A 14,914-nucleotide genomic window follows, 5' to 3' on the forward strand; every position below is an offset into this window, starting at 1 on the left:
TGAGCTTTAACCGGCCCAATCAAATTTAACCACGAGTCCTTTTTCTTTTATTTGTAACAATTTAACCACAAGTCCTTCCTTTTAACATATGGTGGTAAACTTGGTCTTGACAACAGTGAAATCAAAGTAACGCATTGCTTTTGAATCTTCTTCTCATTATTAGGACAAAACAATATTAGTTATTTCATCTTATGACAAAAATCTTGTATGTGAACACTGAACGGGCAATTGAATGCATTTTTATATGAAATTGTTGGTTAAATTAATTTTGAAAGAAATCGGCATAGAAAAAAAATGTTTGTTTAGGTATTTGCCGATTAGGAGACTCCTAGATTGTTAGAACATTGATTTCTGCAAAGCCGAAGAAGGACTCCAAGCCTTACTTACTTACCATGAGGAGAGCAAGACGAGGCTTCCTCGTCAAGAAACATATCATCGTTACCGATTATACAAACGGAATTAACACTTTCTTTTATTCATGCCTTTGTCCTAAGTTTGGAGGCTTTCAAGCTCTCTGTTCTTAATATCATCAATACATATAAATATGGAATCGCCTAAAAGTTCCAAACGCCACCTTCGACGCAATTTTACTTTAGTCGTAGTCCTCTTCCATCATACTCTGCATCTTTAACGATATTTTGCGAAAGTAATCCACCTGAAACTCCCAAACAAACCATATGCTTAATCGAAGCTTACCACCGTTCTACCATATTATCCCACTGCTTTCCAGAAATAGAACGAAGAAGAGAGAAGTGAAACCTGGTTTAAAGCAGTGTTGAATATTAACTCCTCGAAGCTGATAGCAATTCTCCTGAGCTCCTCGATTCCTTCTTCCCCTGAATACGGAACATGTTTCTTCAGTGTTTCCTTTCTGCTCAAATAAAAAAAAAAAGTATTTACTTATATGACAAAACCTTATAACCTTATGTTTCCTACAGAATTGACTTAGAGACTGAGAACAAATGACTACTTTAGAGAGAAAAATAATGTAACGAACTTACAACTTGTCAACAAGCTTCTGGCGTAAATCCGGTGGCAGTTGAATTCTCCAGTCACCTGAGTTCACGGAAGGTTCTTCTTTCGGGAGAGAAGGCACTGAATTGTCATTGAACATAAAATTGCCTGTGGAAGGGAATATTCACAAAGGCATCAAAGGGTAGATTTTTTTATTTTACAACTCCATAAGAAAACAAAACGCATAACAAACATGGAATAATCCATTATCCAAAACCAGCTTCTGCCAAGTATATGAAGGACGTTGCTTACTCAGTTCATCCAAAGCTAGTTTGTTACTCTCAGCAGGGATAGAAGAAGCGGGAGCAGGAGGTATAGTCAGCATCTTCACCGATATTTTCCGGAGGTAATCAGTCTGAAAATTCCAAAATAATAATAAGAAAATCAGGTACATATGGCCTTCATACACAAATCTCTAATACAGAACCACACTAACGAAACAAATAGTATAAAGGAGGAGGTGTGTGTTTACCTGATTAACAGCACTTCTGAAAACTTTCTCCTCGAATCTGGCAGCAATTCCCTTGAGCTCGTTAATCCCTTCTGTTCCAGAATGTGTAACGTGCTTCATTAGTATACCCATTCTGCGCAAGTGGAAAGTAAATCATGTAAGAATAATTACCAAAAATTTTAACTTATTGATCAAGAATATATATAATAGCAGAGCATAGAAACCTTATAGTTAGTAGAGAATATATAACAGATACAAAACAGGAGATGTGATGATGAAGTTACATCTTGTTGACGATCCTATGACGTGAATCCGGTGGCACTTGAGCTCTCCAGTCACCTGAGTTTATGGCAGGTTCTTCGTTCAGGAGAGAAGTCTTTACATTGCCATTATTGATCATGACATTGTCTGTCGAATATTCACAAAAGCATCAAAGGGTAGATATCTTATTATAGCTCCCATAAGAAAACAAAACCAAATGGAATATCTAATCTATTAATTTAGGGATTATCTACTATTTGAAGTTCTCATTTAAATTTTGGACTTTTTCATAGTTGTTGCTAGAATATATCATGCCTCCTATACAATGTAACCTACCAACTTAAATTAAACCAAATCTTAACCAATATAGATTAGTTAAACCTAACCAGTAACACTTTTATAATATTTTTGGTTAATCTCTTAATATAATCAGATCATATAAAACTGAACCACTTTTAAATCAACGAGTTCCATATCATTCCAGACATAAGAGAAAAAATATCCGACTCATTTACAACGTAAGTATACAAAGACCGTGTATGCTTATGCTCATTGATCTTCCAAAAACCAAATAATTATGGCATAGACCAACATAGGCTCATGTTCGTATCACTAACTTTACTTCCATATATTTACTCTTCACCTACATCATATCACAACATACACAGTTCTGCAAAAACATGATTTTTTTTGTTCAAACAACCAAATAATGGTGGCATATGGTCAGTAGATTTTTTAAATATATTTTTTATATATTACATTTTACGAGACTATGTGTATAAGTTTTTTTTTTGAAAAAGGGCATAACTTTTTTTTTTTTTTTTTTTTTTTTGGACACCAAAAAAAAAAAAGGGCATAACTATGTGTATAAGTTAAAAGGTAAAAAGTGTGATAAAGCAAATTATTATACTAAAAATGAAAGAAGATTAAATACAAACTAATAACAAGTACAACACAAATTATAACACTATTAAATTCTATATATATTTAATAAAATATTATATATATGTCTAATATGTATATATATATATATAAATGTTACACAAAATATATATAATATTATATACACATATTATATATACCATATATTATTAATTGAAAGTTGACAAATCAATTTCCGCCCTTTAGGGCGGGTCCTAATGTAGTATATTTTAAATGAAGGCAGACGAGACCACAAAGATGGATAACAATTAACCGCTGAAACTTCTTCATATTAGCATTTAGATTAGCTCACACACAAAGGAGAATCCATTATTCAAAAACAAGCTTCTGCTATGATGAAGGACGCGGCTTTACCCAAGGCTAGGTTGCTACTCGAACCAGCTGCATTTTGCGCCTTAGTCTCCATTGTCAGCATCTTCAAGGATATTATCCGAAGGTAATCATTCTGAAAATTCAAAAAATAAATAATAAGAAAATCAGGAGTATAGCTTTCTATGTGCATATCTGCCCTCACAAATCTCTATACAGAGAAGAGAAGGACGTGTATATTATTATTTACCTGATTAACAGCACGGCTGAAAATTTTCTCCTCGAACCTGACAGCAATTCTCTTGAGCTCGTTAATCCCTTCTGGTCCAGAATACGGAAGGTGCTTCTTTAGTGTCTCCAGTCTGCGCAAGTTGCAAGTCAATCATGTAAAGAATAATTACCAAACAAAAAAAAAGGGAGATATGATGATGGAAATTACATCTTATTGACGATCTTCTGTCGTGAATCAAATGGCAAATGAGTTCTCCAGTCATTTGTATTGTCCATGGCAGGTTTTCTCCGCTATTAACAGAAGGCCCCGTCAAGATCAAGACTTTTAATACTTCAATTAGAAAGAAAAAAAAACAGATTAAAGTGTAAACTAGCTCCAAATGTCTGGAGACTTAGAGCACAAGAAAACAAACTATTGAGTTAAACCTCTGATTAGTACCGACTTCTTTCACTGATCGGTGGACAAAAATTAAAAATTCTTGTAAACGTGAAATAAACAAGCCACAATACTTTTTCTCTGGAATCCTGACCAGAAGAAGAAACCAAAACCCTAAGATCAAAACGAAAATTCGAGAAAACGAATCACCTCAGATTTGCTGCAAAGAGCTTTCGAGGGTTGAGAGCTGCGACGAATAGAGAATGAGACCGAGACCAAGACCAAGAGCTTCCTTTGAACATAAATGTAAATAGAAAAATGAAAAGAGGTGACATGGCCTAATGAACCCAAACATATAGAGGCCTAAAATATGTAATGAATTTTTCAGAGAAAATTCATTACAAGGGGCCTACTGAAATTAGATTTAGTCAGAATCCCTGTTCTAAACTACGCTAAGCGCTAGTCGGGCGGCGAGTCCGGGCCTAGCGAGTTACCGAAAAATCGGGGAGTACTCGGAGATTACGCGGGGCCTAGTTTTAAATACAATTTAATATATTTATAATATGTTTAGTTAATTTTAAACATGATGACACAAGTTCTTATACATAATTTTATAACTTTTTAGATAATTTTTTGAAACGATCTCCTTTCAATTTATCGAACATTTAGATTTGGGCGTGTTTGATACGAGAAAATCCCTAATGTAGTATATATGTGTTTGTTTTGGGTTAGATAACTAATTGTAACTATTTAGTAATCAATAATTATATAAATTTGTTAATAATGAGTAAAAATAATTAATTTTATTTAAAAAAAAAAAAAAAAAAAAACTTAGGCGGTCAACGCGGGATTAGGCGGGAATTAGGCGGTCAACGCGGGAACTAGGCGGTCAAACGCGGGTCAACGCCTGGATTCACCGATTTGGCCCAACTCGCCGCGGCCACCCACCGAATAGCGCCCAGGCGGCCGCGTTTTTGAACAGGGGTCAGAATATAAAACAACTAAACTTTATTTTATTGCACACATTAGAAAAAAATCTGCCCTATTGCCCTCAGGAAAAAAATCTTTTAACTGAGTTTACTAATATTTATGACTTATTTAGCTCATCCAATCTACTGTATTTAGATGATAACCTGGAACAATGACAAAATGTCACTTCTCTAGATAATGTTTTAACATATGAACTTATGCGTTTAGTTATAACATATATTTAGTATTTTGTTTAACAAATTTTTAATCAACATTTTTACCTCGATTAAAATTTACTTCTGAATCCACGTCTAATTAAATTTAGTTACTAAATCTATATCGAACATTATACAGTGCAACTCTTTATACGTTTCTTTTTTTTAATTAGTTTTTGAACTCTTTATACATTTCTTCTAAAAACAAATAAAAGTTCTGTTTTTTGCTCAAAAAAAGTTCTGTTTAAATCAACAGCTACAAAAGAAAAAATAGTTTTGATTCTACACCAGTTAATAAACATTGTTTTTCCTTTTGAGGATTTTGGATGCTTTAGATAAATCCCTCCATGTTTATATCATGCCTAAACTTTGGAGGTTTCAAGGTGTGATCTTGAAGGATGTTTTGTGAAGATAATCCACCTGAAACTCGAGATAAACAGAATATCAAACCAAAAGTAGTTTTGATATCAAGGTTAACTGGAGATCATACGATAACAAGGTTCATTGGTTTGCAATCCGTAGACGGTGGAACCTGATCAATAGCATTGTTGAAAATCAGCTCCTCAAAGCTAGCAGCAATTTTCTCGAGCTCTTTATTTCCTTCTTTCCCACAGTTTGGAACATGTTTCTTTAGTGTTCCCTTTCTGCTCAAATGACAAAACAGTTTAACTGTACATCAACATAAGTAACGTACGGCAATGTGTCAAAATGTTGTAACATTGTTTTTTTTTTTTTTTCTACAGAGCTTTAGCATTAAGCCGGCTCTGAAGTGAGAAAAGATGACAATTTAAGAGAGACAACTAACACACACACACTCTAAAAGGAACTTACATTTTGTTGGCATTGTTCTTGCGTGAATCCGGTGGTAGACAAGTTCTCCAGTCACCTGCCTTCACAACAGGCTCTGCTTTGACAGGGCCTTCCGTTGTCATCTGATGACAACCTATATATGTTCACAAGACGAGCAACAATATGAATCGTGATTATATTTCAAACACGACGAAAAAGTTCATGACTATTATTATGTGTTTATAGCATATATACATAGATCTAGCTTTACATGAAGAGATCAATGCGTTAAATTTACACACCAATATGCTTCTGATATTACATGCACGAAGGGCTTATACCCGGATTCAACGGCAGACTGTTATAACCACCAGGGGTCGGTAAAGAAGAAGGAGAAGAAGAAGAAGAACCAGCTGCATTTGGTGCTTTAGGCACCATAGTCAGCATCTTCATGGATATTTTCCGAAGGTAAGCAGTCTGAAAATTTCGAAAAAGAAAATCAAGGATCAGTTATATATACATGGCTACAGCCTTAAAGATCATATCTTCGTGTCTATGTCCATTTTGCCACTCGCAAATCTCCATAGAAAACAACACCAAGGGAATAAAATGCATAGGAGGAAGTGTTACCTGGCTAACAGCATCACTGAAAATTCTCTCCTCGAATCTGGAAGCAATCCTCCTGAGCTCGTTCATTCCCTCTGGTCCAGGAAATGGAAGGTGCTTATGCAGTGTTTCCATTCTGCGCAGTAAATCAAGTAAGAAGAGAAACAAAAGAGAACCTATTGATCTAGAAAACAAGAGATACGATGATGATGATGAAGTTACATCTTGTTGACGATCTTCTGGCGTGAACCAGCTGGCAATTGAGTTTTCCAGTCTTGTGTGTCCATTGCAGGTTCTCCTTTATCAACAGAAGTCCGCATCAAGTATATTGTAACTCAATTAGAAAACAAGTTAAAAGTGTGATTAGCCCTCAAATGTATGAAGGGGATTATACCTGGATTCACTGGCAGAGTGTTATAAGCACCAGGAAAAGTTAAAGAAGAAGAACCAGCTGCACTTTTCTCTCTAGTCTCCATAGTCAGCATCTTTATGGATATTTTCCGAAGGTAATCAGACTAAAAAGTATCAAAAAATAGTAGAAGATCAGGAAGGTTCTAAGCTTTACAGGTACTCAACTGCCTCACAAAAACTATTTGTATTACCGGGTTAGCAGCACCACTTAAAATTTTCCCCTCGAATCTGGCAGCAATTCTTCTGAGCTCGTTAATCCCTTCTGGTCCAGAATTCGGAAGGTGATTCTTTAGTGTTTCCACTCTGCGCAAACACATCAATGATTGGTCAATAGAGTGGAAAAAAAAAAAAAAAAAAAAAGATAACACAAAGGTATATCAACTAAAGTTACATCTTGTTGATGATCTTCTCGCGTGAATCAGGTGGCAAATGAAGTCTCCAGTCACCAGTGTCCATGGCTGGCTCGCCTTTTGGAAGTGAAGGTGTCCAATAGTTATTTTCCATCAAGTAACCTACGTTTTACAAGCCATGAAAAGCTGAGTTTGAGTAAGTAAACGTATCATAAGTTCATAACTAAATGAAAACAGAGAAGAAACAAAAACACGAACAAGAATTTTACAGGAAAACAAACGACCACACAACATATGGATTATATTTACACTCAGAAGTTATCAATGTAAATGTATCATTGAGTTTTTTCCACAGGATATTGTTGATGAGTAACAAAAAATTCATTATAAGAACGAATCCACCTAGGGGTCACAACTTGTTCTCTTTCTTTTTTTTATTGTCAAACCATTTTAATAATAAATCTCTGATATGATCAAGATCAACGCCAGTTAGTTGATCTATTCTCATAGAACACATCCAACAATTCTCCTAATTGTTATTAGGAAAAAGTAGATCATCCATGGACGATACTTCAACGGAGAGAATACTTCTCTAGCATCAAGTACCACAAGAGAATAACAAAATTCAATAAGCGTCACCTCAAATCCAGAGCCTATGGACGAGATATGTGTGAGTCAAGATTTGCTACGAGCGGAGAGATGGGAACAAAATCCAAGTGAAAACTAGGTTTAGTTATTAATCAGCCCAAACAAACCAAGTTTAGATATTATGGGGTTACCTCAGAACTAATTGGCACGTAACGTCTATTGGAGACGAGTGGGTCAAACCAGCCACTTGTAACGTACAATATCTTTTTTTTTTCTCTAAACTGTGACGTAAAATATCGTACGTCCATTAGAGAACTAATGAACGATTCTTTTCCTTTTTAAGTGCATAGTTTTCTAAGGGAGTGCAAGCATAGAAAAATCACAGATAACTAAACGACAAGCTTTTTTGGCCTAAAAGAAACGTGTTTGGAGTATTATAATCAAACTGAGTACATTACCAAGAAAAAGTCAACGTGTAATGAAAAGGAAAAAGGGAAGGGAGGGACAATAACATAGCAGAAGATGGAAAGTCAAATTTAAATTTAAAAAACACAATAAAAGAAGAAACGTACCTATATAGTAGATTAATGATCAAATTACATCTCATCTTTTGATAGCATAAATAATAAAAGAGTGGAAAAACAGCAAGAGAAGAGAATTAAAGGAGGGCAAGATCAAAAACTTGCTACGACGTAAGAATTAATATATATGAAAGAAAGAAAAGAAAAAAGATTCAAAAACATTAGTTGTCCAAAAAAAAGACTCAAAAACACTTAACTCGTCCACACTGCCATTAGAATCCTTTTCCCCTTCCGCAAAGACAATGACGGGGCGCGAGAGGGGGGGGGGACGATTATCTATTTATAGACATCCATATCATAAATATAATCACAGTTATAGCGTAGTCTTGAACGTGTGGCTGACAAAAGAATATCCATGTCTGATGGCTGTGTTGTGGCTGGTTATATATTAGCTGGTTCCATAGGGTTGTTATCGAGAGGTATGTTAAGGTCAGGGAGCAGGAACGAGGAATCATCATTCTTTCGTGACTCAGCAGCCTGCATATGTCGATACTATCTGTTAGAGATATGTGTTACATATTTACTCAAATTAGTGATCATGTTTACTATGTAACCTGCTGCATTTTCTTTAGCGACTCGTTTATTGCTTTTTGTTGCTTCAGCATGTCGCGCACACTTGCGAGTTCCTGATTCACGCATCAAGTAAAAATATATTAGAAACTGTGGAGTTTGCACCTTAATTAGTGTTGAAAGAAATGGAAAAATAGTTTTTTTTTTACATTTTTCAGGCTTTTCTTTTCCTTTAAGAGTAAGCTCTCCTCCTCTTTAAGCTCAGCAAGCGTCTGCAGAAAGCCACACACAGTGATTAGATATCTTACATAACATTGTCGTTCTTCTACCAGAGTCAGAATCCTAAAAAGAATTGTTTTTCTTTTCTGGTTTGCTTACCTTTTTCTTTCTTGATCTCTTGAAAGGGGTTGTTGTTATTACACTCGTTTGAGATATCTGCATGAAAACCCACCAAGAAGATCAGATAATTGCTTCTCACAACATAACATATAACTAACAAGATATCAAGTCCAAGCCACACTTAAAAACCAGTTTTCAGTGACTTCGGAAAATAAAGAGTCATGTTATCCACAGGCCCGTAATCAGCATATACCAATTTTGGTATGGACCATAATCCCTAAATTCGAATCCATAATTTCAAGTTATTATCAACTAGAGTGTAAGTGTAGTAGATACACAAATGATACGATCAAAGAAGAATCTCTGCTGAATCTCTGCTACATCTAAAGGATGATCATAAACATAAAATAATCGATCAATAACAAAGATATCACTACTTTAAGGTCAAATCCAAATCACCAAATCTTAGACAGTTAAATCTATTAAAAGAAACATTCAACGAAAGGAATCTTCTTTGTCGGTCAACTTCTTGCACCAAGAGAAAGAAAAAAAAAAGCAAATATGAACAGAAGTGCCTCTTTTTCTCCTTGCATCGAGACACACCCAATTCCAAAAGAAAGAATAGAATCACGTGACTGGAGCGTGACTTTACGCGTGTCTTCCCTTGGCCACAAACCCCACACCTCTCCCTTGCCTCCATCGTCACTAATTATTCACACAACCACTTGTCCCTATCACATTCCTTTTCTTTCTTTTTAATTACTTCTAACCCAGACATTGGTGACTTTATGGCTTCTTCCACTTTGGTAAAAGATGATTCAGAAAGAAATAAACTGCTAAATACACAAGGATGTCACCAATAATATAACCTGACCAAAGGTGTTTTCGATTGCAGTCAAAGTGTCGTGTGGGAAGTTTTTGACTTTTTTATTCCACGTCAGCACTAACCTATGTGACTTACAATGCGCTACGCCGCATCTGATTACACCACACACGCACCAAACCCATAGCCCAGACCTAATCCGCCACGAAAACGCCTCTCGACCCATAAAAGAGGCAACCCCTCATTATAAGCAATTATAAATAACGCCAGTCATAACTACTCTAGTTGACCGAATTATCCCTGAGCAGGCTCTATGACAAAGGGCAATATCGTCATTGAATTAAGTGACCAGCTTTCAGGAACGAGGAAGAAGCATCGTGACGTGAACTTGATATCCAGACAGGCTAACTTCTAGATGTGAGGCATCTTATCGAAACCGACACTGGAAACGCAGAAAGCGGAAAAAAAACAGAGAAGATAGATAGACTTTGGAGTTTAGAAGAACGTGCGGCTTCGTACGGTAACCGAAGGATATTACGGTCAACGCGTAGTCGGGAGTATTTAGATCGAAGAAGGGCCTGAAAGATTGCGTGACCGGCGAAAAGAAGAGACCGATATCACAATTACGAAAATGACCCTAAGAGAAACAAAGTTGGAAATAAAATGAAAGTTGTTGCGAAAAAAATGGAAGACCGAGATAACGTGAAGTGGATATCGCCAAAAAAAAAAGATATGACTATCAGACTATGCTTGAGGTATTATACGGTGGCTAGTGTCGCTGCCAAATATCGTAACGCTAAGAGTTTTCAAAATATCCAAAAAACGAACCTTAGATCTAACGGGCTCTGACAGTTTAAAGCCGCCGCTAGACTCCTCAACTCCATCAACGGCGGCCGCGCCGCTGCCTCCGCCTCCACCACCGCTGAGAGAGGTGGCGCCGCCGCTCCAGGAAAGAGGCGTAGTGGGACTTGAACGCGTATGATCTCCCTTCTTTCTTGACGATGCCGTCGCCGCCTTGCTCCTCCGCTGTCGCACGTTCCATTTCAGCTTGAGAGCGGACCCCCCAACGCTCTTCACAGGAGGAGGACGCGGCTCAGCGTGATGGAGGCAGATCAAAGCCTCCGCCACCAATGAATCATCGCTCATAGCCTCCTGAGTCCAGTCTCCGCCGGTCATAGCCCTAGGTTTGGACCGTCCACCAAATTGAGAGAGAGAAAAGAGAGAGAGAGAGAAATGAGAAATGGTGGCGAAAAGTGGAGAAGAAGAAAAATCTCCGTGGCACATTAATGGGTGGATTTTTATATATATACCCCTACACACACATTAGGAACGTTTTCACACACACAGTTAGATAGATAGATCGAAATTTATTTGTCTTTACATTTTCTTTTCTGGTGGATGTGGGACCCATTAGAATGCTTATGTGGCATCATGGAGTCTTTGTGCTTTTGTCCAAAAACGTATAATAATATTAACGTAGCGTCTGAACTATACGCGCGATGAGCGAGATTGTCTTTTATTCCTTGCTTGACGGTTCGGTTTCATCCACTATATATGCAGTTTCGGGATAATTTTGTGGACATGTGAGGTCTTTCTTATTGTCATCACTTTCATGCTTAGTATGGAAACTTCATAGTGTTATATGCCATTGTAGTATACATAGTTAGTACATTCTAATCTTTACTTATCTTTCTTTATACAGATGTTTTGAAGTTTAAATTATGTATATTGATATGTTTTTTCATCCCTACTTTTATTTTGTATAATATCAATTTTTAAATTTGAAAAAATTATGTTAAACAAGAGTATTTGCATACCATATACAAGAAAAACTCTTTATTTAATTAACTAGCATATGTCATTGCTTCATACTGTTATTTTTTCATTATTCCGACTATATCCTTATATGTTGTAGTCATGTACATTCTATTATTTCTCATATTTATCTATTAAATTAATATTTTTACAACCATTCTCTTTTCTTTCTGGTTTTTCATCTTCCGATTCTTCATCCTGGAAAAATAAAAACAACACAAAAAGTAACATCTTAAAAACGAAGTTAATAGACGTTACTGATTTTTCTAGTAAGCCCAAAAATTTTCAATCAAATTATCTGATAAAATTAAACATTATCCGGATAATATGAATATATTTGCTAAGTGTCACTCTAATCCAATTCTCTGATTCAGCTACGTGTAATTGAAGTTGACGCCGTATTAATACCAAATGCGTTAAGAGATGAAAAACTCAAGTAAAAACAAAATATATAGAAAGCGAAAGAACCCACTAATTTAGATGTAGAACCGACATGTTGGCTTATATTGGTTGTGCGGTGAACCACTTTTCCAGCTAAATCCGTGGTGCAGTGGCGATGAAGCGTTGAGTTCCAGTAAAGAACAAAAATTGTTGAAGGATAGGGTTGTGAGTTGTGCGGTGAATCACTTTTCCGACCAAATCCGTGGCGCTGCGGCGAGTTGGCGACGAAACGTTGAGTTTTAGCAAAGAACAAAAGTTGTTGAAAGATATGGTTGATATATTTGGCCTATTGAAATCTAATAGTCTAGAAACAACGCTAGATACAAACATTGTGTATAGCTTTATAAGTACTTGCACAAGGATCAGTTTGTAATTTCACAAATGATTCATACCCACTTACCTAATTAAAAAATATTAAAGCCATTTATCTAATTACCACATTTTTCATGTATTTTCAGCTTAATGACTCTTTAAACAAACCAGTTCCCATGAAATGATCGGTTAAATAAAAATACTCCATTGGCTGTTGGGCCTTCAAATATTTTAAAATACTCCATTGAAGTTATGGAAAGAGCTTAGTTGCAACCTCATGGGTTTAAATAGAAAAAGAGTAAATGACCAACGGGCCTTTCTCACATGTAAATAGGCCTTCGTCGGACCGAGACATTCCACATGAGACAAGTCTCCCTTAGAATTATATCCGGTTTATCAGACTTCCCTTGAACAATTTCTGACTCAAACTTAACCGGGAAAAGTCTTTTAACATTTCATTTCAATTAAACCGGTTTAACTGTAAAATCCATCATCATCATCATCCAAAGCCCTAAATCCTTCGGAGCAGACACAACCATGGCGTCTCTTCTCGCCAGACGTCAACGAAGGTTCCAATCAAACCCATCATCTCTCACTCGCTTCTTCTCCAACTCCTCATCACCAGACCCACTTCCCCAAGCCGCTGAAAAACCCTCCCAGCCACCTCCACCGTCTTCCCACCCTCCACCATCGTCGTACACTTCCCCCTTCGCCGACATCAAGTCCACTCTGAAGCAGAAAATACAGCAGGAGCAAGAGAGAAAGCCATTCGCTAGATCCTCCGATGCTCAAGCTCCGAATCGCGGTGGGTCTCTGGGAATCAAACTCGCCAAGTTCCAGCGTGGATCCACCGCTCCACCTTCATCACATTCTCCGCCGCCGCCGCCGCGCGTTTCCTTCGAGGCACTCTACAAGCAGAACGTTGTGGCGGATCCTCGGAACCGCAGAGAGGAGGAGGATAGCGATTCGAGTAGCTTATGGGAAAATTTGAAGACTTTGAAGGCAAAGTCCAACGCTTTAAACAACGGCAACAACAACGCGGAGATGAAAGGAGTGTCTTTTCGAAGTTTCAAGAGCACTTTGAAGGGAAATGCCGGAAGAGCGGCGTCGTCTGTGTTGGGGAATGAAATGGATGTGAGGAAGGGTGAAACAGAGGAGATGATGACGACGGAGTTTCTTAAGATTTACAGGGAAGATGAACTGGGTGAAAAGCTAAGGAGGCTTAGGCCAGAGGGGAAGAAGAAAGAAGAAGGATGGTTCTCGTTGCAGGAGCTGAATCAGAGGTTGGTTAAGCTAAGGCAAGTGGAAGAGAAAGAGGTTTATAATCAGCGTGGGAACGTATCGGTTCTCAGAAATGTTATTGGAACGTTTCGGAATGAGGAAGCCATCAATGAAGCTATTTCCCGTACGTTCTAAAGCCTCTGATGACTCTCTGTCTGCGAGCTTCGTTATTGGTTTGATCTTTTGTTGTCTGTAATGATGTTTTGCTGTTGAAATGACATTTTTCTAAGGAGGTTTATGTGCGTGCAGAGCAGAATCACGACATTATGGGATATTTGGATGGTACCCCTGAGTACAAGCTTTATCCTCCAAAAGATGATCTTGTTGAAACTGTAAGTTTTCTTTGTTGCAGCTAGTAGCGTGTCAGTCTAAATTGTCGGAAACAAAAAGGCTTCTTTTGTTGGTTCTTTTGTCTGTGATGGTTGTTGTATACATTGCTTTGTTAATCTGCTTTAAACATTAAATAAACTGTGTGGTACTGATCTGTTTTTAATGTGACTGCATCATCAACGAAGTACTTCCACACAGATAATCTGTCCTCGGCGGAGAAGATGAAAATCGAGCTCACGAAAGTCAGGGAAGATTTCAAGATGTCGGAATCAGATTGTGGTTCTGCACGAGTGCAAGGTAAATTTCTATGTATTAAGGAGAGTGGTTATGATCAATGTTGCCTTTAGCTATCAAAAGGATCACATTAGATTTGTCTTTTGATGTACCTTGCAGTGGCGCAACTCACTACTAAAATCAAGCATCTGTCCTCTGCACTGCACAAAAAGGTAAAAATCCAAAAGTTTATTTCAATATTTTTGTGTCCTCCTAATGGCATGCATACCTTGTGGCAGGACAAGCATTCTCGGAAGGGACTTTTTGCTATGGTGCAGAAACGGAAGAAGCTGTTGAAATATCTAAGACGAACTGACTGGGATTCTTACTGCCTTGTCCTGTCAAAACTCAGCCTTCGTGACAACCCGGATTACAAGTTCTAAAGCTTTATGCACCCAGAGTTTCTATCTCCGCATTCTTTTGGTTTAGGCAACACTCTGTTGTGAGTGAGAGAATTCGCTGTTCAAACCCCCTGTTAGGCATTTTACTCTCTAGGGAAGAAGAATCTCGCTCAAACTCTATTTCGTTTCAGTTTGAGCTCTTCAATCATGCATTTGCTGCAACAAAATTGAAGCTATGTATCTCTTTTACTTGATGTTTAATAATAGGGTGTTGTTATTCCCTTTTTGGATTGTGATAATAATATACGAACATGCCTTTTCATGATTTCTTTTCACAAGCAAAGTTCATGACTTGG

General features: G+C 37.2%; 3 protein-coding genes across 3 annotated transcripts; 1 reads left to right on the forward strand and 2 right to left on the reverse strand.

The window, feature by feature from the left end:
- Nucleotides 1-336: 336 nt before the first annotated feature.
- Nucleotides 337-7,691, reverse strand: LOC108839276 (uncharacterized). The gene is made up of 13 exons (XM_057008092.1): nucleotides 7,564-7,691; nucleotides 6,966-7,086; nucleotides 6,766-6,877; nucleotides 6,558-6,678; nucleotides 6,386-6,461; nucleotides 3,228-3,339; nucleotides 3,023-3,113; nucleotides 1,750-1,873; nucleotides 1,487-1,598; nucleotides 1,267-1,369; nucleotides 1,002-1,122; nucleotides 760-871; nucleotides 337-655 (listed from the first exon to the last, which is right to left on the reverse strand). Exons 2-13 carry the CDS (start codon nucleotides 7,076-7,078, stop codon nucleotides 593-595), a joined length of 1,260 nt encoding a protein of 419 aa, XP_056864072.1. The 5' UTR covers nucleotides 7,079-7,086; nucleotides 7,564-7,691; the 3' UTR covers nucleotides 337-592.
- A 381-nt stretch (nucleotides 7,692-8,072) lies between these two features.
- LOC108835659 (uncharacterized) lies at nucleotides 8,073-11,050 on the reverse strand. Its single transcript, XM_057008102.1, has 5 exons — nucleotides 10,594-11,050; nucleotides 8,982-9,038; nucleotides 8,813-8,875; nucleotides 8,648-8,719; nucleotides 8,073-8,570 (listed from the first exon to the last, which is right to left on the reverse strand). The coding sequence occupies exons 1-5, from the start codon at nucleotides 11,047-11,049 to the stop codon at nucleotides 8,475-8,477; spliced, it is 744 nt and encodes a 247-aa protein (XP_056864082.1). The 5' UTR covers nucleotide 11,050; the 3' UTR covers nucleotides 8,073-8,474.
- Nucleotides 11,051-12,735: 1,685 nt separating this feature from the next.
- Nucleotides 12,736-14,883, forward strand: LOC108812869 (uncharacterized). The gene is made up of 5 exons (XM_018585256.2): nucleotides 12,736-13,738; nucleotides 13,864-13,946; nucleotides 14,130-14,241; nucleotides 14,338-14,390; nucleotides 14,457-14,883. Exons 1-5 carry the CDS (start codon nucleotides 12,871-12,873, stop codon nucleotides 14,598-14,600), a joined length of 1,260 nt encoding a protein of 419 aa, XP_018440758.1. The 5' UTR covers nucleotides 12,736-12,870; the 3' UTR covers nucleotides 14,601-14,883.
- The last annotated feature ends 31 nt before the right edge of the window (nucleotides 14,884-14,914 follow it).

This window comes from Raphanus sativus, chromosome 1, assembly GCF_000801105.2.
Source record: "Raphanus sativus cultivar WK10039 chromosome 1, ASM80110v3, whole genome shotgun sequence".
Lineage (NCBI taxonomy): Eukaryota > Viridiplantae > Streptophyta > Magnoliopsida > Brassicales > Brassicaceae > Raphanus > Raphanus sativus.